The following is a 24,660-nucleotide window of genomic DNA, read 5'->3' as shown; positions in this document are numbered from 1 at the left end:
GTCGAGGCTGCACGTCGACGACGACCGAGCCGCCCGTTGAGGACATCAGCTGAAGACAGAGAAGCGCGGACGAGCGGCCTCCGTTCGCAGCCGAGGAATACCTTGACGAAGCTCGTTATGGATTTCCACCCGATGGTGAGCGCTTATTAATATATAAGAATATAATAAACGTCGCGCTCCTCGATTAAGTGTAAACCGCGCGCTCGGTAAACGCGCGTTCACTACATGAGAAGATATTAATTTTCCGGATCTGCATGTGTGCATTAGTATTGCGGTGAGAAACGTGTCGCTGAGAAGTCACTGATTGTGAGTCATAACTCGATCGCGTGGTTCATTCCGCGAAACTCGATCGCGTCGCGGCGTCGGCGTCGGATATCGCGCGAACGCAACGCCGAAAATGTTTCTCGTAAATCGACTTAGATCCATCCACCGCGTCCATTTACTTGGAACAAGTGACGTAGATGATTGAATTATCGCTGTCCGAGAGAACAATATAACATACTAGTCTCAAGTATCGTTAGTAAAGAATTGTCAAATTCAAATACCCGATTCGTTTGCGGGCATCGCCGAAAATTGGTACACAAATTCTGAACCTCGAATCGCCGTGGCTTTACAAAAGACATCGATTATTTTATGAGCTATAGCAATGAAGACATTTGTCATTATCGCGGGCAAGAATTCGATTGAGTCTGTGCAGACGCTATTATGTCATCAAGACTAATACGTACAATGGATACGCAAGTATCAGCCGACGCGCGACGCCGCGCGCCGCCCCGGGTATATCTGTGTGGCTCCCGGTATACTCTCGTCTCTCGTCTCTCGTATAACCGCGGACAGAATGATAATGGCCGCCAGTAATTTACGATCCCTGGAAAAGATCATTGCAGACGGCGCACGAACGCCGCGTTCGTGCGCCGTCTATCGCGATCGATCGACGTTATACGCAAAAACAGCTCGACTCTCGAAAAATTGCCTGTCGGCAGTCTAATCAAACGTGCCACGTTCTTTAATTATTGCGCCGAGACAGAGAGGGAAACGTGAAACAAGACATCGAGAAGATCTCATTGCGTCAGGCTGTTCGAACAGGAAAACGTTGTGTCTCAATTTACTGATTTTAATGTTAAATATATTTTTATAATTAATTCATGACGTAAAAGAAGATTGACACGAGAGGTGATAAATTCTTCTTTCTTATATCTTCTTCAAGTGATTTTTAAAAATATGAACTTTATACTTATTATCTGTGTAATATATTATATATTATATTATAATTTTATAAATATATAAAAAGCAGAAGAACAAAATTCTTACATTGAGATTCACGTCTTTAATTATTTATCTATTTTCCGTGCAGGTGCAAGAAAATAAAGTTGAAGTTTTAGAGTTTGAAAACTCGCAAATATTTGTTAAGACCTATAATCGAGGAATTAATTATGATCCTAAATTATAAATTTATTTAAATAAAGATCTCCATTTTTGAGATTAATTCAAGAATTACCATCGATATCTTTATCGATTGTCTTTTTTCTAAAAATAATTATTACACAATAATTAATCGCACTAGTTTTTTAAATCGTGTCTTTAGCTCGAACGATCTTGAAGATTTATATCGCATTTCTCTCCGTAATAATCGCAAAACGGAACAGGAGAAACGTTCTCAATGATAAATAAATTCGCTCATTATTGCACGATCCACACGCACGAATCATCTTGTAATATACATTCGTTGTATGCAGACAAGATCGTAGCCTATAACGAAGGAACAGCCATCGAGACGGGTGGAAGGTCAAGATCGAGCTTATTCACTTCGAAAATGGAAACTCGCGCTCGTGCAACGCCGCAATTAATCGCTGGGGCTCTGTGGTAACGTCCGCGGGATGGAGCGACGCTCATAATCGCGCAGAAATAACCCGCAGGAATTTAACGCGCGCGCGCGCCGTCCCGGCGCGGCGCGGCGCGGCGGCGTCCGTCCGAGAGACCGCAGCCGAGAGTCGACGATGAGGTCTTTGGGTTAAATATCGCGGATAGTGATCTCTCGACCGTGAGCATTAGCATAATCTTTTAACGCGCGCGCGTTCGTCTCTCGAAGAGGAACTCGCTTGAGCGTTACAGAGTGCCCGCGTCTTCGCAGTTACATATATGTACGTATTCGCATTAACGTGCACCGTCGTCGTCGCTATTATTTCCACCTTACCTTACCGCGCATTCCTCGCCGCGATTACTACCTGGTTTTTGCTCTCTTCTCGCGGCAAAGTCCTTGAAATCGAGGATGAAGTCATTTCGAGGAGGGGAAAAGTGGTACCGGCGAAATCGTTCGCTTTTTTCGACCGTCGATTGCACGCCGTTACTCGGTGCGCGATATGAGTTGTCTCGCACGTATTATACGAACGTAACGATAATCGTAAAGCTCGCGTCAGATCGCGCGTTAAAAATTGAGGTCTTGTAATGTTTTGTATACGTCTTCCCTTTCCTTTTTCTAATTTTTATTTGTATCGATCTCATTTAATATGGATTTATAAAAATATCACAGCATTTTACAAAGCATTAGAATATCTTCTAATTACTTCATTTTTGCCTAATATTTATTGCCTGATATTAATTGTATTGTTTTTATTATTATGCGAATAAAAGTTAGCATAATATTGATTAATAGAGACTGGAGATTAAAAACTTTTAATCTCTCGGACTTTATTTATTTTGTTCTCGTGAATCCAATTTTAATTTTAAAATTGTTTTTGCCATTCTCGATTTAATTTTCAATGCGTATGTTTAATAACTGTTTGAACATGATTCGACGTAAATATCTTCTTTCTTGGACTTCTCAGAAAACACTTAATAATGCGTTTTACGCGCGTATAACTCTTCCACATAAGTTAACGCGGATATATTCTAATTTCCGTGCGTGGGTGGTCAATTATCACTGCATTCTCATTCGTCGCTCCCCGTTGGCGTCGTCTCTCGAAAGCGGGATTCGTTTCTTCGAGCGACGCACGACGCTTGTAGCTGAAAACTTACAACTTACGCTATACGGGACATGTCCAAGTCCCGGGAATAATTTATGATTGCTTTCTTAAAACGATGATCCCGAACGCTGAAGCGTGCGCATAAATGAGAATTGATTATGGCCTCGCGCGCGCGCGCGTAAACACCTGAGAGGAACGAGATTGTTTAAAGTCAGTTTCGCCGGTTGATTGCCGGTCCCGAGATCGCATCCTCGGTATACACGCGACGTCCTCTAAAGATTATACACATAAATACAGACACGCAATGTGATACCTCGCGTGTAGCACCTCGCAGATTTACGACGATCAAAATGACAAGTGGACACGCCAGTGTAATGAGGCTTAAAGTGTCGTTCGATGTAGCCTGACTTTTTAATGAGTGTAATGACCCGAACGAAGATACTTGACTGACAATGAGAAAATGCTTCATGAGAAAATTCTGCAATAAGAATGCGCAATATCACACCTTTAATATTAAATGAAACATTTACGTGATGAGTCAATAATGAAACATTATTGAAATTGAAATTATAAAATGTGTATCGGTTTGTACATTAATTTATTGAATATCTATTAAATCCGTATTTTATCGTTAAAAAATAATTCTTATCTTACGGTACGTTTCTATCGAAACCGCATAGATCTTTATTGATACGAAGAAATTTTAAGTTTTAATACAAATGATAACTTTCTGTTTTGCAATAAAGTATCGATAAAATAATGCAATAAATTTGAATGAACGAAAACAGATATGAACTCTGCTAAATCTTGCATTTGTCCTCCTTTGAAAAGCATATACAATTTCGTGATTGTCACAATCAATTAATCAACTGGAATAAATATGAGTTAACGAAGCAACGATTGGTTTGCGATTTGTGATGCAAAGAATAATATATAAATCGCAAGATCTCCTCATGAACATACAGTCGAATATATTGATCGCTTTAGAAAGTGTAATGTTTCAAAAGGAGGACGGAGGAACAGCGCGGGATAATTGGTGCTGATAAATCAGACTTGGCTCGTGATTGCCCGCGCGCAATCTCGAGTAAACTTGTTAATTTACGAACTTTAACACCTGGAGGAATGTACAAAGTGTTCCTTAATTAAGCCGCGAATCATAATACGCGTTTTAATATGTACATAAAAGTATCGGTCACGTAACCAGTATACCATCTCATTTTCAACGTATTTATGTATACAATTATATTTCACGAATTAAAAATACAAAAATCCTAATAACATTAATAGTAGATTAATTGATTCTATAAATAGAGGATGCAAATTGGTTTTCTTCCCGATTGTCACAAATTATATCCAGATATATGTAATATCTGGATATTTTTAAGGTAAATGGGAATTAAAAATTAATTTTATTTAATAGTAAATTCACTGTAATGACGAGCCGTAACAATAAAGCGCGTGGCAAGCTGATTTAAAACGATGCCACTTCGCTGGCGTTATTCCTCCCGCGAAAAAACGAGTCTTTTTATTGCCCGTCCGGACGCTATACCTTTCCGGCTAGCTTTTTGCTATATTTGAAATTCTCCGGCGATCCTAGACCTAGTCGTACGTGACGGGACTGCAATGGAAATCCTTCGATGAATGAGTCTTTTTTCTGCCGCGACTGACCGTTTCCAATGTGTATTCTACAAGAATTGTATCATAACTGTCATGATAGTGTTACTACACAAGAGAATAGTATGCCAATATCATTGCCGCATGTTTTATTACTTTGATAAAATTTTAAAAATACACAGCTAATTATACTAATATCGAATATGTAGGTACAATCATGAAAAAATATTTGCATTACAAATTGATCGATAATAATAATGCGAGGCAAGAAATAGTATTTAATTCATTAATTTTTTTCGCTATTTACTTAAACTGCATTTCTTTTCGCGATAATTTACACTACGAGAGGGTAATACACATACAAGGAAAAAAATTAAGTCGGAGGTCGATGCGACATTTTTTTAGTAAATTTGTTTAAGAAATGTTAAAAATATTTAATGCATCCGATGTGTGGATCCGTTCAATTCGAAATGAATAAGTGGCATGGTGTGTGAGCGCACTCCTAGACTTATGTCGCGGAACGGATGAATGAGAGCGACTCGTGGGGTTCGTGGGGAGCGCACGTATACGGAGCGCATTGCGCGCATTGCGCGTATACGGTTCCCGGGACGCGCGCGCGACTGGTCGACGCGACGAGCGGCGCAAAAAATGCGGAAGATAAAGCACAGCAGCATCCACCGCAAAGCCGACGGCGAACGTCTTCGCGAGACGATCGACAATGGCGATCACGTGTGCGACGGCGCTTATACACGACACGATACGTATATACGTGCGTGGACGTGTGCGTAACTCTTGTCGCCCGTGTTCCGTGCAGGCGTTCTGTGAACAGTGGCGAGGGGGTTGAAGAGAGCGGGCCCGTATGAATGGGGGCTTCATTCACGTGGCCGCTTCTCGCAACATGATCACGCAGCGCGTCTCGCCTTCCGACTTTATTCGCGTATCTCCCGCGCGAACAATGGCCCGGACTTTACAAAGGGCCGACGCGTCGACATGATCGGGTAATTGGTTTGCACAATCTATAGCGCCTCGAAATAAGCTCGCTATTAGTTGCGTTTAACTTTTTCGCCCGGAATCCTGTAATTCTTGTGAAACAAAATAATAAACGAAACAAAATAAACCAAACTAATATATTTATAAAATCTTTTCAGTATTAAAAAAATACAGTATTTTTACTGTAAATTTTCTAATAATAAATTTATAAAAAAGAGGATTTTTTTCGACAATCTAATATTACAGCCTTGTAGATTTTATATTTTTAGCCCTATTTTTCACATTTTTCTACACGTTTCTTTCCTGCCGAGAGTTTTCGTGCGAGCTACGCTCTCCGCTCAAATCAGGCGATCGATACGGTAGATAAAATCATCGCGGTCTCTTTTCCGCGATGGCGAGGATGTACCACGATATGGCGTACCATCAGACATAACATAAATACTCGATCGCGGGCCCTCGATTTTATATCGGATCTCGATCCGTCCGTCCGGTCGTTATTCCTCGCTCGAAGGCTCGTCTTTATAAGGAGTAAGGGCAGTTTACGCGCCGGCATGTAACGCAGGTATTCATATCGGATCGTTTTCTCTCTAGCATTTATCTCGACCGACCGGTCGTTGGGCGAGACCTAAGTACCGGATCGGTTTGATGAATAGCTCGCACGACGTACGTAAGCCACGTGGGTGGAATTACGGGCGATTTGCCGCATCGATTTCTTGCAATGTACGATACAGGAAACGCGCGCGTGTGATCCACATTTTACGATTTGCCCTTTTCCCGTCCCTTTCTCTCGGTCTATAAGATGGAGAATTCTACATTGGCTCGAACAAATCCATTTAACGAAATCCGAGTCCGATCGAGAGATCCAACGATCGTTCGGCCGATTGTTCGACGGATCCGTCTAGACTTATATATGCCGATCTATAAATTTAGGTTTCAGGTGATAAAAACTCGTGAACATCGCGTCGTAGATAAAGAAAGTTATGCTGTATTTCATTGTGAATTTGGTTTTGTGTTCGGCAAAGGGAGTAACTCAATTCAAGATAACGTGCATACCTCATGAAAGATCACGTAAAAGGTATGTTTTGCGTAGAGTTAAGAAATTGTAGAGAAATTACAACGATTCCGTCAGATTTAACGTAACGTAAAGAGAAAAAAGTTATCAGACATATAAGTTTAAACGGAGTAAACTTTGTATGAGTTGCCATTTCTTTTAACGATTGCGCAACGATATCCTTATTCCATTAATTCCATACACTTTCTTGTGTTTTTTTTTTTGAAAAAAATTAGTTTAGTTTGTTAACGTAAAGGATGTGAGACTATATGAGTTAATGATATCGCGCAATTATCGTCCGTTTTATTTAAAAATTACAAAATTCTTCGAAATTTTAAAGCGTTTGGCACGTTGGTACCTGATGAATGAACGCGAAAAAGATACAAGAGATCAGCGAAGCAAGACGAGAAGTAGCTCCCCCTCAATGGGACCAGTTCATCCAGTGTCTTTCGAAGGCGGGTCTCGTATCGGCTCGAGTAATTCATTTTAGCACTCAGATCCGTATATGGACTAGCAACAGGCTCGACCACTCGTATCAATTCGTTCTTCTCCACCGTCCGAGTGTAATTCCGCCACTAGTGCTCCGTAATCCGTCGAAGACGGCGAATGTCGAAAATGAGCTGTTCCATTGCAAGCATGGGCGGTATAACGCGATAATTTGGGGAAAATATTTAAACATTATATAAAAAACTCATCACGCATGTAAGAAATCAATAAATATTATCTATATAAAACAAAATAATAAACTAATATATGAAAAAAATTACAAATATTATATTAACATTATTAAATATTGATAACAATTGATTACGTGTTACATCATATTTATAATAATTGTAGTAATATAATATATGTAAAATGCACCATCAGAATAACGTTATCGAAAATGTATCGTAATAAGATATCTTTTGAAATCCTGAACCGGAAATCTTCGAATAACGAGTGTTAGTCCCTCACTTTGTAGACGCAAACGGCATCTTGTTACGTCTACGTGTGAACAACACGACGGGTTTGCTCCCGAAAATAAAGCTAAAATAGGTGTGGTCAACTTAGAAATAGAATAGACAAGTTCGCGGATTGGCGTGAGACAACGCCCGGTTTCGTAATTCCCGACAGTTCATGGAAAACGTTTCGAGCCAAGCGGAATGCACATAGCCGATATGTAATTTTATCGGATTTGCATGCATGGAAATCGATTTACAAAGATCGCTATTTTACTAGATCTTGAAAATTCTTCCCGATATATATCTTTGATCGGGGAACAATGGTTTAATTCAGTTTGAAATAAATTTTCTGATCTGAAAATAATGACATGATCACAGAGTATCACGAGAGTGTGTTAGTTGATATCGTTACATATATGTGTGACTTGAAAAATTGAACGACAGTGTATCGACCGCGGGTGGGCGAACACGTTACGTCGACCCATTAGTCATCGCCGGAGAAAAATCAGTTGGTCGTTGTCGAATCGGGAACCAGGAGGGAATTTCGTCTTTCCCAATGTCTCGTCGAAACAGCCGTAAGTTTACTCGCTTCGCCTCGCCTCGTCTTGCCTCGATTCGCGGTTACGTAAAGTCGTTTCGGCTGGTTTAACGACAGGCCCGCGCGCCAGGAAGAAACGGCGATGTTTAATCATAATAATTATTTCATCGGTCTCGTCGATATCGTCGATATCGCTGTATCGAGATCACCCGCGATGCTAATTGATCCCCCTATCAGTTTTGCGCAAACGGCACACCATTTGATGGATAATAATTCGGTTAATAATTCGGTAAGCGCTCGGTGGCCGTCCACAAATTGTTTTCTGCCTCTCGTTTTGATTAATGGCACGGCCAATTCGCCCCCTCTTGTCCGCAATATCGTCGCTAATTGCGACCGTTCTTCCCAAGCGGGCTTCGAGTACAAAATAATGAGATACGGCGAGAGCGTCGAAAGTCGTTTACAGATCCAATGATCGATGACATCGGTGCACGCTTATCCGCGCGCTTGTCTTAAGGCCCCCGCTCCATCATTTTTAATTAAGAGAGCCGAGCTTATTTGCTTATCGCCAAGGCGTCTTACGGGGAGGTGGAATTCGTAATTACGTCGACGAGTCATTAATCTCTCTCTTTCTCTCCCCCCCTTATTTCTCCCCTTCCCCTTGTTGTCTGTGTTTTGTAAAACGTGCAGCGAACTTAGAAATCTGCTGCTACAATTATTTCATACGATAAGAAAACGTACTGTCGTACATATTTTTGATACAAGTTTTAGTGCAAACAAAGGATTTGAATTTGGATTTCATTTCTTATGTAACGCTTCCAACGCAAGCGTGAACGCTAAGACGGGTAAGAATTCAGCAATAAATGAATATAAAAAATATACACGGAGACCGGAGAGCGTCATCGACGTGGGTGCAGGTATTTTCGTTCCAACCTAATTCAGTAGTTCTAGAATTACATCCCATGGTACCGGCCTAAATATAAAATCTAGCGCGCGCCTGCCTGTAATGCTGTAACGCCTCGGTTAGTCGATACACAGCCGATACACGCAGTCATTAGTAATCGTCTGATCGCGATGATTGACAAGGAATGATATTTTAATCGAACGTGGGTTCCAAGACGCTTTTGCCCATCGAAAGAATTAATTAAATCTGATATCTGCGAGCGCGATTGATCAGGATCGATCTCGCTATCGTTGCATCAGATGATGGCGCGGTCGGACATGATCCAATCGGCTAACGATCCAGACAGCCATATTTTCTCGAATTAGCGAATATGGCAATCGGAGGAGGGTTTTCTGCTCGATCTCGATCGGTGCAGGTCAGCACGAGGAAAGAGGGGATCGCCACGCACCGCACACGCGAGAAAACGAAAGAGAGGAGGTCTTCGTTGCCGAGTGGGAGAATTTTCACATCAGCAAAACTGCCAATCGCGATTGTCGTACATTACCCGCGAATGTGATTACTGGCACGAGCAATTAAATCATATGATTAAATTGTTAAATTAATAACTGACAGCGATTAGATTTTCAGAATATTTATACGTTTAATCTATCAATTTACAGGATGTTTATACATTTAATCGTTCATTTTAACTTTATGTTAGTTAAACCTGAAATGGAATTTTTTTTATCAAACCTACTTCAGCTATAAATTGAATTATTTAGCGAAGTAAACTGAGTAATAAGATAAAAAAATTTTCACGTCTTAGCGGTAACGTACTGCCAATCACGATTGCCGGTTGTTGTAGCGATGGCGATGGCGATGGCGATGGCAGGATAGGAGGGGAATAACGGGCGAGCGTGTTCTCCATTACGGTAAAGCGCGCTGTTTCGTATTCGGACGCATTAGCTGAGAAAAGTTTTATGACTAGTCGGTCCTCGACCAATCAAAGTTCCAGAGAGACGATTGACGAGAGAGAAAAACGTAATATGTATACGCGCCGTGTTTGTTGAACTGCTTCTTGCGAGCATTTCTTCGGTGCGAGATTATTATTGGCGTCCGACCGAGCGATTCGCTTTCAATTAACGATCTTCTTTTTCACTCTCGGATTCGTGAGCTAGAAAAATATGTAACCGCGCGCAAAAGGCGCCACGTTCTCATTACACATGCACGCGATTGCGCAGCATCTTTGACTCGCACGGGTAACTTCTTCTACTCACTTGTAATCGTGCGCTCGTTGCATGCAGGTGGTGTTGCGAAACGACTGCCAGGTGTCATTGAGAATTTTAATTTATGCAGGGTGTTTTGTTAGATATCTTTTTATTCATAATCTCTACGATCAGTTGGAAAATAACTTTTTGTTAGCAAAAATATCAAAAAAGTTATTTGTTGCACTCTTTGGATTTAATATCGAAGATTGCAAACATCTATATAATTAATTATAATTTAAATTAAAATTTTATTGTAACTTGCTTGAAATTAATTGTAAGTGAAAAATAAAATCTTTCTCAATTTTCTGTTTTTAATATTAGTTTTTCTCAAAACATCTTTTATATATTTCTTATATATATATATATATATATAATATATAATATATATTAGTTAATTAAATTTTTTTATATTATATATTATATTAAAAACTATGAGTCTATCTTGATATTTTATCTTTTAGGAAAAAGATTGGTCCATGTTTACAAATCTGTAGCTACAGAGACATTAGGTTGACACAAGATACGAGAACACGTGTCACTAAAACTGTTGAACTTTACGTTTGTCAATTCTTAATCGGTAGAAAGCAAAAGACATTTAGGAATGAATTTAAACGCATCTCTCTCTCTCTCTCTCTCTCTCTCTCTCTCTCTCGATGAAAAACGCCCACGGAGCTACTTAAAAAATTGTGAGTTGCTCTATTGCCAAATTAAAGGCGACGTACATCAAATAATTCGTATGTAAAAGAACATTAGGCAATTTAACGTTATCAGCGGACAGCCTTATATACCTCCTTTCAGATTTCTACCACGTGGGCGATCCAATTGGACTAGCTGTAAGGTGGCCCATCATCGCCTCGAGAAATCTTTCTCGTTTTCTCTTCTTCAGATGCCTCCACGAGGACTGCACTAGTCTTCAGTTTTAGCTGAATCACATTACTTTGCGTTCATATTTCGAAAGCGAACAACGTATGCTCCGTCGAAGGCTCTCACAGGTGTCGGAGCTCTCACATTATGCAGCGAGATCGCGAGCTGCGTATTTTGTAATTATTTATCGCCTACTACGGGCGCAACGACAGTGATTAACGACCCTATAAAAGCAACGATGTTAACGATGCTGCGGTTGCTGGATGAAAATGAATTTCGAAGTGGATCAGGTTTCGGATAAACCGGGAAAAAGTCATTATCGTTGGACATTCAAGTACCAATAAGCGTTCGGTCAAATTGTGATTTTGTTTCTTTCTCAACCTTGTTAAGTGCTGATAATCAATTCGCTTTTGGTTTTATTGTCGATTTTACCATCACGGTGATATTCCACGAGTAGGGCTTACATCTACGTACGATCAGGCGTCAACGACTAATCGTTCTATTATATATTCGCGAGATACACAAACGCGACTTTTAGTATTTCGTGCTTGTTCTATCTGGCAAATATCTTTCGGATTCGCTATACGGTCTTGCATGGAGCTCGCTCTCGACGTCTAAGGTAACTAACGCTCAGCACCAAAATTGTCACCCACGCGCGGCAGCACGTTTCGTCAGCATCGTCGAAGCGTACTTCCGCTCGCGCCTGGTTTGAGAATCAGGTGGCTGTTCCCAGACATACATATCTAGGTCGCGTTACGCAAGACGTACAGCTGGCATTTGCACTGTTGATGATTGTACGTAAATCGACAAAAGCCAATGTACAAACGTTAGGTTTTAAATAACGAACAAAGTTGGGTAATCGGAGCTGCTGTACGGCCCATTGTGTCGAAATTCTCTCTGCGTGAGTGCGTGGACGACACGTTGATATTTTATACGACTGTCATCTCCGGCGTCGATTCTGTGGAGGTGTATATTATATTCCGTATAGGTTAAACTACCCCGCCTACTTGCCCGATGTGTCCCAATACCTGGCAGCGATATGTCAACAACTACTTTCAACTCCGCGTTCCATCAGCTCGCGTATTTTACCCGGCGCGTTCGTGGAATAGCATTTAAATCCCGACGATCGGACCGCGCGCTCGCCAACAATACATTGTTTTTACTACACGGCAATAATGACATTTTCAGTAACGCTAATAATTCCCCAGATCAATCGTAAAATGTTTAATTTAATGTTTAATTTTAATACGAAAAAATTCAAAGGTTCCATGTTTTTCGTCTAAAATTGATTCACCTAACCCACGGCCGATTATCTTACAGAATAATTATAATTTAAATCTTTGAAAGCGTACGCATTAAAAAGAGAGACGTGTAATCAGTTCCGGGAAAAAGTGCCAAATAACCTCTCGTTATAATATAATATCAACTTTTCGCTCCGCAATCTCATTAATGTAGTCCGCGCCTGAATCCCAGGTTCCAGTACATACACACATCCTTCGAGTCGCGTTGAATCGCATCGGGATGTATATATATGGTGCAATGATCCGGCCGGCGCGGCGGCGGCGGTCGAAATGCGTTTGCCATTTTGTGCAACGCAGACCGGCAGACGCGTAATAAATTACGTACATTACGAGATGGACGGGGAGGCCCCGGGCACCGGACGTCATCCTGCATGCCACTGTGGGAAACCTGAAGCCTCCTCCGGTAACAGAGAGGAGCCTTCAAGGCTCATTAACCGAGAGATAACGCGTTATTCCAGATTACGATGTCTCTTCGTTAGCTCACTTATTGGTCTGGTGCCGTTGGCCGCGTGAATGTCGCATGTATCAGTTCTGCCAGCTGTTATTCGGAATGCACGTGTGATAAGCGATTCGATGTAACTGGTTAATATCACAAGATGTCTCGGAGACGATTTCTTTTGGGCTTGTATTCGATTAATAAAGCCATTTATTTCAAACTCTATCAGTAAAACGGAAAACAATGCACTCCGAAGAATATTGTAGAATAACCATACCGCTAGGATTATATCATCACGTCATACTATTCATGAGTACAAACAAAAACAATTTTGTTGGATTATCAAGATAATTATGTAGAACACTCCAACTAATTTCTAGAATGTCAATATTTTTTGCAGTATTGTCATCATACTTGAGCATCCTACTATAATTATTTTAAGATGTGGCAACAAAATTATTTTTAGATCTGTATCTATAGCTAAATTTTTCAATACTTTAGCGTTTAGCAAAAGGGTTTTTTCCATACACAAATAAAAAATACACCTAGGAGAAAGATCGTGAAATTGATTAGATTAGAATGTCATTTGTCTAATAATACTTAATTGTACTCGATACCATTTATGGCACCTATATGCATCATCATGAAACGAAATTTAATTTAGGATCCACTAGTGTGAAGAGAGGGGACATCACTCCGTTAGTCGAAATGTCTTAAAGTAAGCCCAAAGTAAAGCTTTTCTTTTCCATTTAATTTTTTGAATAAAATAATTCTTGTTAATTCTCCGAAGAGCCATAACACTTTAAATTTGTTAATTAAGCGGAAAAATATATTTCTGAAATAATAAGAAAGAGTTTAGTAACTATCAAAAGAAGTTTCTTCGATTATTCGACAACGAAGAATAAAAAGAGAAGGACCAAGTACGAGAAGTGGCTTGTGCGCGGCTCGATTCCTCGTTGGTAGTTCGCGGGGTTAAATATACCCTCGTTGTGGTCTCATCATACAGAGAGAGGGAAGAAAGAGGAGGAACGAGAAAGAGAAAATGGAGCGAGAAAGATAAAGACAGTCGCTCGGGCATGCATACACACATTTATACGTCAAAGTGAGAACGGGAGGGAATACGAAAGAGGGAGAAGAAGAAGAAGAAGAAGAAGTTACAGAAGAAGGGAAGGAAGAAGAAGAGAGAAGCTGAGGGGCGAGAAAGAGAGGGAAGAACTCGAGTTCTGCTATTACAGAGCACCTCCGTGGCGCACAGCCCAATATGGAGCAATCTCAGATTTCCATCCGCCCAAATCGAGAATATACGCCCGCGCCTCCGCTCGCTTTTCTTGGCCTGCGGAGGGTTGGTCGTTGTCGCGGTTGTCGTCTTCGTCGTCGTCGTCGTCGTCGCTAACGTTTCTCCCCTCGTCCTCCTTTGACGGAGGTGTAGACGTTGCTCTCGGTAGAGTTGTCGCTTGTCCACTTCACTCTCGCTCGTAACAGTGCCAAAAGTGCTTCAAAACACTCCGCTTCGTTCTGTCGATCCCATTTTCTTTTCTTTGCTCCTTTTCTTTCTCCTTATTTACTTGCCATTTTCCTATTTTTCTCGTGATCAATACAGTTCCTCTTTTTATCTTTTTATCCAAGTGGAAGTTTATCCACGTGTTATCACGTTTTCTTTTTTCTTTTATATCTTATTCTTTCCTTGGAAATATCTCTCGATATCTCACTCTGTGCCTGCCAAGGGATCGTACGAGGCAGAGCCGATCGCGTGGGCGACCACGATGCATTGAAAGGCTCGGGCGAAGGTGATTAATCGCGGCTTGTGATTTGTGCGATTGATCGTGTTCAACCGACAATGACCATCGCGTCATTTAGTTTGGCGGGAAATCAATCGTGCGTGAAAATTAAGTAACGTGTATCGTAGTAACGTAGAAACGTCTGCGGCGCGCGCGAAGCTATAGTTGCCGGTCGTGGTTTTTCAAGAAGAAGATTCGACGAGAACGATACGTTCATGTTGCCAGAAAGCAACTTTCCCGTTACAGGTAATCGGCAGCGTGATTTCGAGTGATCGTGGGTCTTTTTTTAGTTTCTACCAAGTCTACAAGTCTATTTTGAAGAGTTTATCGCTGCTACGCCATAGAATAAAGCGATAATCTCAAATCATCGAAATTCTATGTCTTTGATTCGTAAAGTAGATCGACAACCGACAACCGACAACCGACAACCGACGGAAAATGAAGGATTATTCTGATCGAACAGCCACATAATGAGTTACTGTTCTCCATGTGGGATGTCGTCGCTGCGCTGCGCGGTTTGCGCGGGTGTTACGCGTAATTACGGATCCATAACGGCGTCGTAATCAGGCCAATGGATCACGGTCTGTCCTACTAGTGGGTCACAATATGTGAGCAAATCGATCTTTGTGACTTTAAAGACATTTTGACGATCGGTTATCGCATGTGAAAAGGAATCTTTTCCAAAAGATTTCTTTTTTCCGGCCGTTGCATCACCTTGACATGTTCGCGAGCACCACGGCTGACTTTCCGTTTTTAACCTAGTTGCGCTTCTGCCATTAGTGCGGAAGACCACATGTTTTCTCGCGGAACAAACGTCTGCTCCGATTCGTCCACTTGTTGCCTGTGAATAAATCAAATTTGACGTCCATCGTAATATTATTGAAGAATTGAGAAAAAAACGAAAATAATCATTATGTTTATGTTTATTTCCTCACCTATCATGAATATCGAGTTATAAAAGAGAAAATTGGATGAAGTATGATATATTCTTGAAATATCTTTTATAGACAGTTAGTTGCGTCTATAATTTTTTAGAGCGAGGTCGTCATTTATTATGATCTTTTAATCATTTACATAAACATTTTGAATAAAATTAGACATGCAACGGTATAATATGTACGCTTTAGCAATCATAAATGCCTAGTGCGGCGCGATACCATCAGCCATAATCCTAAATATGGAGTGAGAAATTTGAGAGAACCGAAAATAGTGGCGCTACGCCAAACACTAAAAATAGCCAAAAAATAAATTGTAGTTACGCGCCCGCCCCTGCATCATTCTATAACTGGTCTTCAATGAAAACGAGCCACCTCCTCCCGCATATATCGATATTAATATCTTCCACTGATCTCGCTTTTTGGCGCACGTTTATATATACAATTTTGTACATCTTAAAATTATTAAAAATTGAAGTAACAATACTTAAAAACTTGGGATATTTGATATTTTACAAATTAAAGTCTAAAGAAATTTGGAACTTTGTTGAATCTTGAAATTTTAATTATATAATTTCAGAATCCTAAATTTTTGAAGTTTGTAGAAAACTTGAAGTGTTGATTCTTTCACATTTTAAAACTTATATTGATAAAAGAAGAGATCTTTTATTTCCAATTTTGTATTTGTCATATCTATATCTATATTTTTGCTGGAACTTTGTTCTAAAATGTTACGCTTACGATAGCTTAAATACGTCTCAATTGTGTTTCCGATTGTTTTCGAGATCTTAATGGCTTAGCTTTGTATCGAGATCTTATCCCGAAGTACCCAAATGACAGTCGACACATATTCGATATAGGCGGATTCTCGCGAGACGTTGAAACCCGATCAAGTAGGCCAAATATGGCTCAGGAATTGCGGGTTTTCGGTGGGCTGTGCCGGCTGTGACTGTTGTCGGTTCTATTTTCGCGCAGGAATATTTTTATCCGACGGTGCTGCGCAAAGTCACAGTATGTATAATACGCTTCTTCGTCTTTTGCGCGTCTGCTCTTTCTCCGTTTTAGCCTCTTTCGTGCGCGTCGTATTCCGACATCACCGTGCCGCGCCGGTCGCTGACACTTTTGCTTCTCTCGTCGATCCTTCATTAAATTTTTCTCTCTCTTTCTCTCTCTCTCTCTCTCTCTCTCTCTCTCTCTCTCTCTCTTTCTCTCTTTTTATATTAGTAAAAGTATGAACTGATTTAATGTAAAACTTAGAAAAATATTTGTTATTAATATATTTCATTAAACTTATATATTTCATTAAAGTTAAAACATATACATTTTTACATATACATTTTATTAATTGTAAGATGTCATTGTATTTCATAAATGTTGTTATTATGAATATCAGATTAATAAATAAAAACTCGATATATTTATTATATTGTGGCTTACGTATACATACATGAAAATTAAAGTGACAATGTCTTATAAAAATTTAAAAGCCGGCTCCAGAATTCGACAATGAATTACTTGCCTCTAACAAGTGACTGTCGTGAATATGGTGAACTGTCTCACACGAGATGTTTCCAAGCGGATCTTTAACTTCTAACGTGTAACGTTGACGATGCTCGCAGTTCACCATTGTGCGATTTCGAAGCCTTGAACGGACCGCGGTCGCCTACGCGGTTCGCTCGATGGTGCAACGATGGCAATAGGTGCGCTTGATCGTTTATCCATTTGCGTGTCGGACATTCGTTTAATTTCTGCCATTTCTCACGCCCGTCAAATCCACGCAACGCAACTCACCGCGCTGCGCGCAGCATTAATCAGCTCGTTAATACGGTGGTTATGAATATTCCGCAATTCGCACACCGGCAACGGATCTCCGGCTTCGACGGCTCACAACGGCCCACGCTCGACCTTTCGCGCGGCTCTCGCGCACACCGAAATAAGAAAGTGGAAGCTGTTTGTATGGTGGCTACTTCCGACCTTGTTTTTTTTTTTTTTTATTAATTGAGAGTGGCCGAATGTTACGGTTATCCAATAACTAATGACTAATTAGATGAATGCTTAACATGGAGCGGCCTTTAAAACTTGAGTCAAATTGAGTAAACATCAGCTTTCGAATTACAATACACTTTAGGCGTGTCTAGTTCTTTTTCGGCTATCAATTGAAAACAGTCATATATACACAGCATTGTTAATGCCTTAACATACACAAATTTATGCACAATATCGAAACCTTCAGTGAAAATTGAATTAGTGTTTAGCTGTTAGCTAGAAAGATTATACAGGATTCCAGACCTTTGATGATAATCGTTAATGGCATATTCCTACGGTCATTTTGAGATGAAAAAAACTGTAATAATTTTTGAATGCAAAATATTTAAAATTGACCAGTCAAATTGTTCAATATTTGGTCAGATGTATAATAGAGCACAATAAGATTTACGTTTCTGCGTTTGAAATCTTGTTATCTAAAAAGTATAGTATAATATATTGAAAGGATGTAATGATACGAGGAGGAATCAACTTTATAATAGCAATCCGTGATGTTTAAATTTCTAGGGGGCACTATGCAGACCGAGGAAGTCGTGCCGCGTACACAGTCTATTGGCATAGACAGTGGTCTCATCGACGGCGCTGGTTTACAGCATCATTTGCATCATTCGGCACATTTACGTTGCCCGCTATCACCTCTAATCCACATGGCCGTCAAGCAGGAGCCTCAGGAGGAAGAAGAGCAAAGTCGCGATGTTGGCACATTGAGGTGAGTTATGAATATCTCTTAATTTGAACCTTGTGAGATACGCACGAAGAAAAAAGTTTTGCTGACACTGCATATTTTACGTTGATGTAACAAATGTCATCAATTAATATTTCTTATGTTAATTACTATTATATATAAGACAGCAAACGGATTTATTAAAAATATTAATTTTAAAATTAGCATTAATAAATAAATTATAAAAATAATTTTGCTCTACAATCTACAAATTGTTCTACCGCAGCGGAAAGATATATTTCTTATGAATAGATTTTCTTTCGTTTTAGCAGCAAATTAAATTTACTTTAATAAGAAATCCATATTTTTGTAGACAAATTTGTTTGACAAAAGAATTTTTACAAAAACAAGGTAATGTAAAACAATTAATTATGATGACAAAATTTTTACATTGAATCTATAATAATCACACTAGCAAAATCTTTTTTTTTCCTAGTGCATCTATATCATCTATATCATTAATTGTCAAAGTCAATAAATCGAGTTATATCACTCAAGGAATTTTTTTCCGTCTATTAATCGTTAAATAATATAATTTTGGATGTACCATATCTTTTTCCGTAGTTGGAAATTGATAGAGAAAAGATATATATCAGAACTGACGCAAGCACCGGTGAACGAAAGTCTCTTTTGTCGCTTTTGATAGCCCGCAAGTGGACGTAGGCAACGTGGCGGGTTCGGTGGACAGCAAGCATGGACAACAGGTTGATAATCAAATTCAAGGATTGGAGGAAAATCCAGTACTAACTGCTCCGGATTCTAGCAACCGAGGACGAACCAGGTAATATATTTGTCTTTCTTCGATGTATTTTATGCGCAAGGTTCTATCAGTAATTAAATAGAATACAGCGATAAAAAATTTGAAGCTTTTTTTATATACAAACATATATATATTTTCTTAAGTGATTTTCGCATTAATCTATTTAAATTAAATAGTTTTGCAACGAGAGAAAAATAGATACAACATTTTTGTCAAATAAAACGCTATCTTCTTAAATTGGATAAATCTCGTATCATTTGAAGCGTTTGAAGAGTGTGATGAGTATGTCTCGCGACGGTTTACATTGTCAGGTAGCGCGATCCGCGGCAGCAACGCGACTCGGGTTATCTCTCTTATCTTTTTTTGTCATGTCTCTAACGATGTCTTTAACGTAAAACCGGCCGATGTCCAGGAAAGTGCTTTAAGTGCGGTCGTCGCGTCGACAAGAAAGATAGGCGCCAGGAAACTGGTTCGTGCCGAGCGAGTCTTCTAAAGCGATGCGTGCGCGCGCACGAGTACGTGAAGAAAAAAAAATTGCAGATATATACGTCAGCGAAACGCGCGTCGCAAGAGAGTCGATTACCGTTATTATTGAATTTCATTAAAGGCCCGGTCGCGACTAGAGAAGAAGAAGCGCGACACACGTTCTCTGCATACGAGCGAAGGCGCCATACCGCGCGGCACAAAACGCTATTAAGGTGTGGCTCGGAATGCAGTTACTGGCGTTAATGAAAGAGCGATATCACCGACATAAGAGCTACAACTGCACGCTAGTTCAAATACTTTTCTTCCCAGATAATATGTTAATGTAACATCGGTCTACGAACAAAGAAACCGCCAATAAGAGTACATTCTTTATTTCCTCCCCTTACTTTAACGGATAATTAACTAGGTAACAAATTTTCTTTTGTTGGAAAATTATTTTTCTCTTATTTTATTTTAATTTCTTATTTATTTCAATTCTGTAAATAATTTTGGATTAAAATCAAAAATTTTTTTTTCAATAAGCAATCGAATAATTTAACAAACAAAGAAATATAAAGAGAGAAAAAAAGAATAATTATTTTTTGTAATTTTCTTGATGCTCAGTCAGTATAACTTTTGTCATAAAAATGCTCTATCATGGAAAAAAAACGTGTGGTCTACCAGTCTAAGTATTGTCGAACTATGAAATCTCGTATATTCCAGTCGTGGCCGCAGGAAATCACGATGGAAGCTCAAATTCCATCATCAAGCATTACCACCGGAATATTTGGATCACTACGAAGCATCCCTGGCCCAGGAAAATCTGAATTCGTCGCCGCCGCGTATCATTGAGCCAGCAGCATCCAGTCCAGCACCGACAAACTCGACGTCTACCCCAAGTCCCGTCGCTGACGTTCATGGCTGGCTGCAACGAATCGCGGCGATGCAACAGGAGCTCTGTCCACAGATCGCGCCGCCTCAATGCCCAACGACCCTTGGCCATAATCAAGTTACCGGTACTAGAAGATCCGTCATCACGTCTGTATCTTCGCAGACTTATCCTAATCATCATATCCAGCAGACACAGTCGCAGACATCTAGCAGGCCCCCCATGAAATATTCCGATCTGCCATACATGGGTGAAATCACTCTGGACAACAGTAAACCTAGACGTGGCCGGAAACCGAAGAAGGCCGACATATGTCATTTGATCTACAAGAATTATGGCACGATATTACCGGGCACGCCTAGTCACGAGGAGAGGAGACTGTCGCCTCGGGATAAGCAGGATCATCGGGAACGTGTGTCACCTCAAGTACCTTTCCAAAGGACTGATGTTCAGAACAGAATCAGCAGTTTATTGGAAAAACGGCTGACTCAGGAGACCCGGCGGAGCTTTGCCTTATCTGAGAATTCGCGGGAGCAGGACGAGCCATTGAATCTCTGCATCAGGGATCTCAATCAGCTGAAAATTCGATTATTGCGTAAACACGGGAACGTGTACGAGTCTGGCCAGGTGAAGAGCGAAACGTCTAGCGACGGTGAAGAAGTAGAGTGTCTGGGAACGAACTTTTTGTCGGAACCAGTGAATTACTCGGAAGCAGTTGGTCATCGGTCAAATAACAGTTTCGTCAATCATAATAATAATGTGATCGATCCTATGGTCGGTCACAACAACTCTGGCTTCGTGTACTGGCCGAATGCTGGCGTGTTTATTCACCCAATGGCGTTGCAATCCCAGTTGCTATATTATCAAAAAGTCGCCCAAGGTGACAAGTGCCCACCGCCGACAACGGATCAACCACCGAGAGAGCAAAAGATCGTGCCCAAATCGATATACTCAATGATGGAGACAAAGAATGCGGCCCAAGTGTCGCCGATATCTACAGCTCAAGCGATACCAGTGTCGACTGCCACGTCCACTTCGCCAAGACCGAAGAGAAATGCGCCCCTAGGCCAGCAGCAGAGTCAACCAACCAAACGGAAACGCTCCGCCATATTTATACCGCCGATGCCAACCGAAAATAATAATAATCCGGCGACAGAAGTGAGCATATGTAAGTTCAAATTTACCGGTGGCGCCAAGCCCAGTTTACAAGAGAAGAAGAGCCTCTCTGTGGACTCAGGTGGTAATTTTCGCTATTACAGCGGTACCGGTGATAAGAGCATGCGCGGTTACGAGTTCTTTCCCAGAGAGGCTCTCCAGCAACCGGCGTGTCAATCTGGTAGCACTTCCGCCGCCGGGGCCTTTCTGAATGCCGCCGGTGAAAGGATTCAACCGCCGATGGCGTGTCAGAGAAGTCCGACCGGTCAGGATGACGGCCGGCGAAAGAGAAAAACCAGAAAATCACTGCAACGCGAAAAGTTGGAGCAGACTTTCAAGGAAAAGGGTTTCCTCATTCAGACGCAACAGTTAGAATCTGCGGAGGGTGCTACCTATTGCAAGTTCCGGCAGCTCAGAAAATTCACCAGATATCTGTTCAGAAGCTGGAAAGACTATTTGCCCGGTAACGTACGCGAATTGAGCGGCTGTGGCAGTGGTGCTCCCGTTGCGATAGATAGCGACGTGGCTGATGTTGAAGTCGATGGTGACGCCGCTCTCGTTCCCTCGCCGCTTCCTCGCAGCAATTTGTTAGACGTGCCGAACAGCTTCGTGGAGGATCATCGGACTTTACCTCTCACGTGAGGCCCAGCATTCGCGATGAACGAAAGTCATGACACGATACGATTCAATTTGTTGTTAACAACTTTTCGGCTGTTAATTTCCTGTTTTACGGAAATCTATATCGCCTGCATTGATAAAATCAACAAAAATTTTTTTATGTGCAAATTAAAGATCTATCCCCTAAATCCATATTTTAAAACAGCAAAAATCATGCTTGGAGCTATAGATAGTAATGGATAGTATGAAAAAGTTGATTTCTATTTAATTTTTCCATTTATTTTAAGTATTTTAGTATTTTATTAATTTTCAATAATTTTCATTTTTAATTCTAGATTTAAAGCTGGAGACAAAGCTATCATATGAAATGTATCGTACACAAATAAGTTCTTTCAAACGCTTCTCATTAAAAAAAAATTATTACAGCATCGAAATTTTTGATATTAGAATCATCTCCAAATGACCTCAGACGTCTGGCATTAAGAATTATCACGGGAGATTTAGGATGTGTGTGCGTGCACATGCGTATGCGTATGTGTGTGTAAAATCATTACCAGTATATTTATTATTATGATAAAAATACATTTTAATCACAACAGTATCGTGTCATGACGTGCCTCACAAGAATAAGATAATAAACTCGATCATAGCTTAGTGCCAAAGATGAGAGACTGGAATGTACATGAAATCACAATGGAGAACGGGTTAACCAAAGAGGGATTTTGCTCTCGCCATACTGGAAATAGAATTGTGCAGTGGTTTTTAGCTATCGGACTACGATGCATTTGGGATGGTATCAGAGTGAGACTTGTAACGATACCGTCTTTCTAAGCAAAATATTATTTAACGAAATCTAGTCTTATTTATACTCTTTTTAAATTGTAAATACGTTTTTTTTGTTTTACGTCTGATGGATATTTATATGGAGCTACTGTGCGCCATAATTTGGATAAGGTATGGAAAAGAAACGCAAATATCTTGACGCATTTGTGCCATCAATCTTATAAAAACGTGACCTGTTTGTATATTAAAGTGCAATAATGGAATTAAAAGTAAGACATTTATTTTTACAGATTATGGAATCTTCCATCTTATTTTCAATTAACGCAATTGCTATTTAATTCAATTCCTGACCCCCAAGTGCTAAAACATGCGATTCTTTTGTCGAACTGAATATCTCGTCATATCTATACCTAATATGCTCCATTAAGCGGAACAACTGCAAGTTGAAAACCGTCCTATATTCGTGCTGTTATCTTTCTTCATGCGGCGACAAATAAAATTATTTTATACCTATATGCTCATTGTAACGAAAAATCTTTATATAGTCTGTAATAATAAAAAAATAAATTGTTTGTGATGTTTGCGCATGGTACAGAGATTCAGCGAGATAGTTTTTCACATTGATTTTGATAGCATCAATAAAAAGTATAACTGCGTTTTTTATATATATTATATACATATGTATTTTAAATATATTTACATACGTACAAAATAGAAAAATCTATACGAGTATACATGTATATAAACACTTTAATGAGATAATAAAAACTTCGAGATAATTTTCAACTTAATGAGATAATAAAATTTTATGCTTATATTAGGTTGGTGAAAAAATAATCCATTATTTTTAAGCCTTAAAATAAACGAAAAAATAATGGATTACTTTTTCCCCAACCTAATATATTAATTAGAATTAAATTCCGGATTCTCACACAAATCTATTTTTAGGAAAAAAACTGTACATAAAATTGTACATAACTCCAAAAAATTTCACAGTTACAATACTTTCTGTTGATGCGATCGATTTGATTTTTTCTTCTCATCAAAGTAACCTTTTGTGAAAGCTGTATATTGCAGGAAATCATAAGCCGCGCAGTCATAAAGGGACGCGCCGTCGAAATGATATTCAACATGCGCAAGATGAATTTTATTGAACGACTTCGGCTGTGCCCAGACACGTCGTTCATTAACGAGCACCATGCTCGTGAATATTGCATTTGTGATTTTTTACCAAATTCGCGTTTTATTAAAAAAAAGCCGCTTTATGAGGAATCTTAATTAAAACCTTTGAGAGGTACTTCTTCCCGTTCGGCTTCATTGATGCGATACCAGCGGCGCGCGGGACGTTGCGATCGCGGATCACGTTTGTGAGCTCGCTGCACGGGACGGAAAAAGAGACGCACGTAGGCCACATAATACAACATACACACGTATACGTACGTACAAGGTGTCGCACAACTGACGATTATAATTCAAACTTTAAATAAGGTAGATGCCTTATTTAAAAATTAATTTTTCGTTAACGAAAATGTTGAAAAAAGTTTACATTTAATTACTAATCAAACAAGCAAACTAGTAAAAGGCACAGCTAATTAATAATTAGATTTCTGCGCGGATTTTGGTTGATCTAATGATTATCGAGAATTTTTTTCATTTAA

At 39.9% G+C, this 24,660-nt stretch overlaps 1 protein-coding gene across 7 annotated transcripts; it reads left to right on the top strand.

Moving 5' to 3' along the window:
• The first annotated feature begins 120 nt into the window (after positions 1–120).
• Positions 121–23,612, top strand: LOC143899093 (uncharacterized). Of its 7 annotated transcripts, XM_077409093.1 has the most exons (5): positions 14,204–14,873; positions 15,024–15,235; positions 18,116–18,317; positions 18,979–19,113; positions 20,281–23,612. In XM_077409093.1, exons 3-5 carry the CDS (start codon positions 18,124–18,126, stop codon positions 22,241–22,243), a joined length of 2,292 nt encoding a protein of 763 aa, XP_077265219.1. In that variant the 5' UTR covers positions 14,204–14,873; positions 15,024–15,235; positions 18,116–18,123; the 3' UTR covers positions 22,244–23,612. The 7 variants fall into 7 exon arrangements, with proteins under 7 accessions (XP_077265220.1, XP_077265223.1, XP_077265219.1 ...); XM_077409094.1 differs by lacking the exons at positions 14,204–14,873; positions 15,024–15,235 and adding an exon at positions 121–135; XM_077409097.1 differs by lacking the exons at positions 14,204–14,873; positions 15,024–15,235 and adding an exon at positions 1,994–2,141.
• The last annotated feature ends 1,048 nt before the right edge of the window (positions 23,613–24,660 follow it).

The sequence above is a fragment of the Temnothorax americanus genome, unplaced genomic scaffold, assembly GCF_048541705.1.
Source record: "Temnothorax americanus isolate GAGA-0224 unplaced genomic scaffold, ASM4854170v1 Scaffold25, whole genome shotgun sequence".
NCBI classification, from domain to species: domain Eukaryota; kingdom Metazoa; phylum Arthropoda; class Insecta; order Hymenoptera; family Formicidae; genus Temnothorax; species Temnothorax americanus.
Note: the sequence above shows the minus strand (reverse complement) of the source record. Positions and strands in the feature narration are given on the sequence as shown.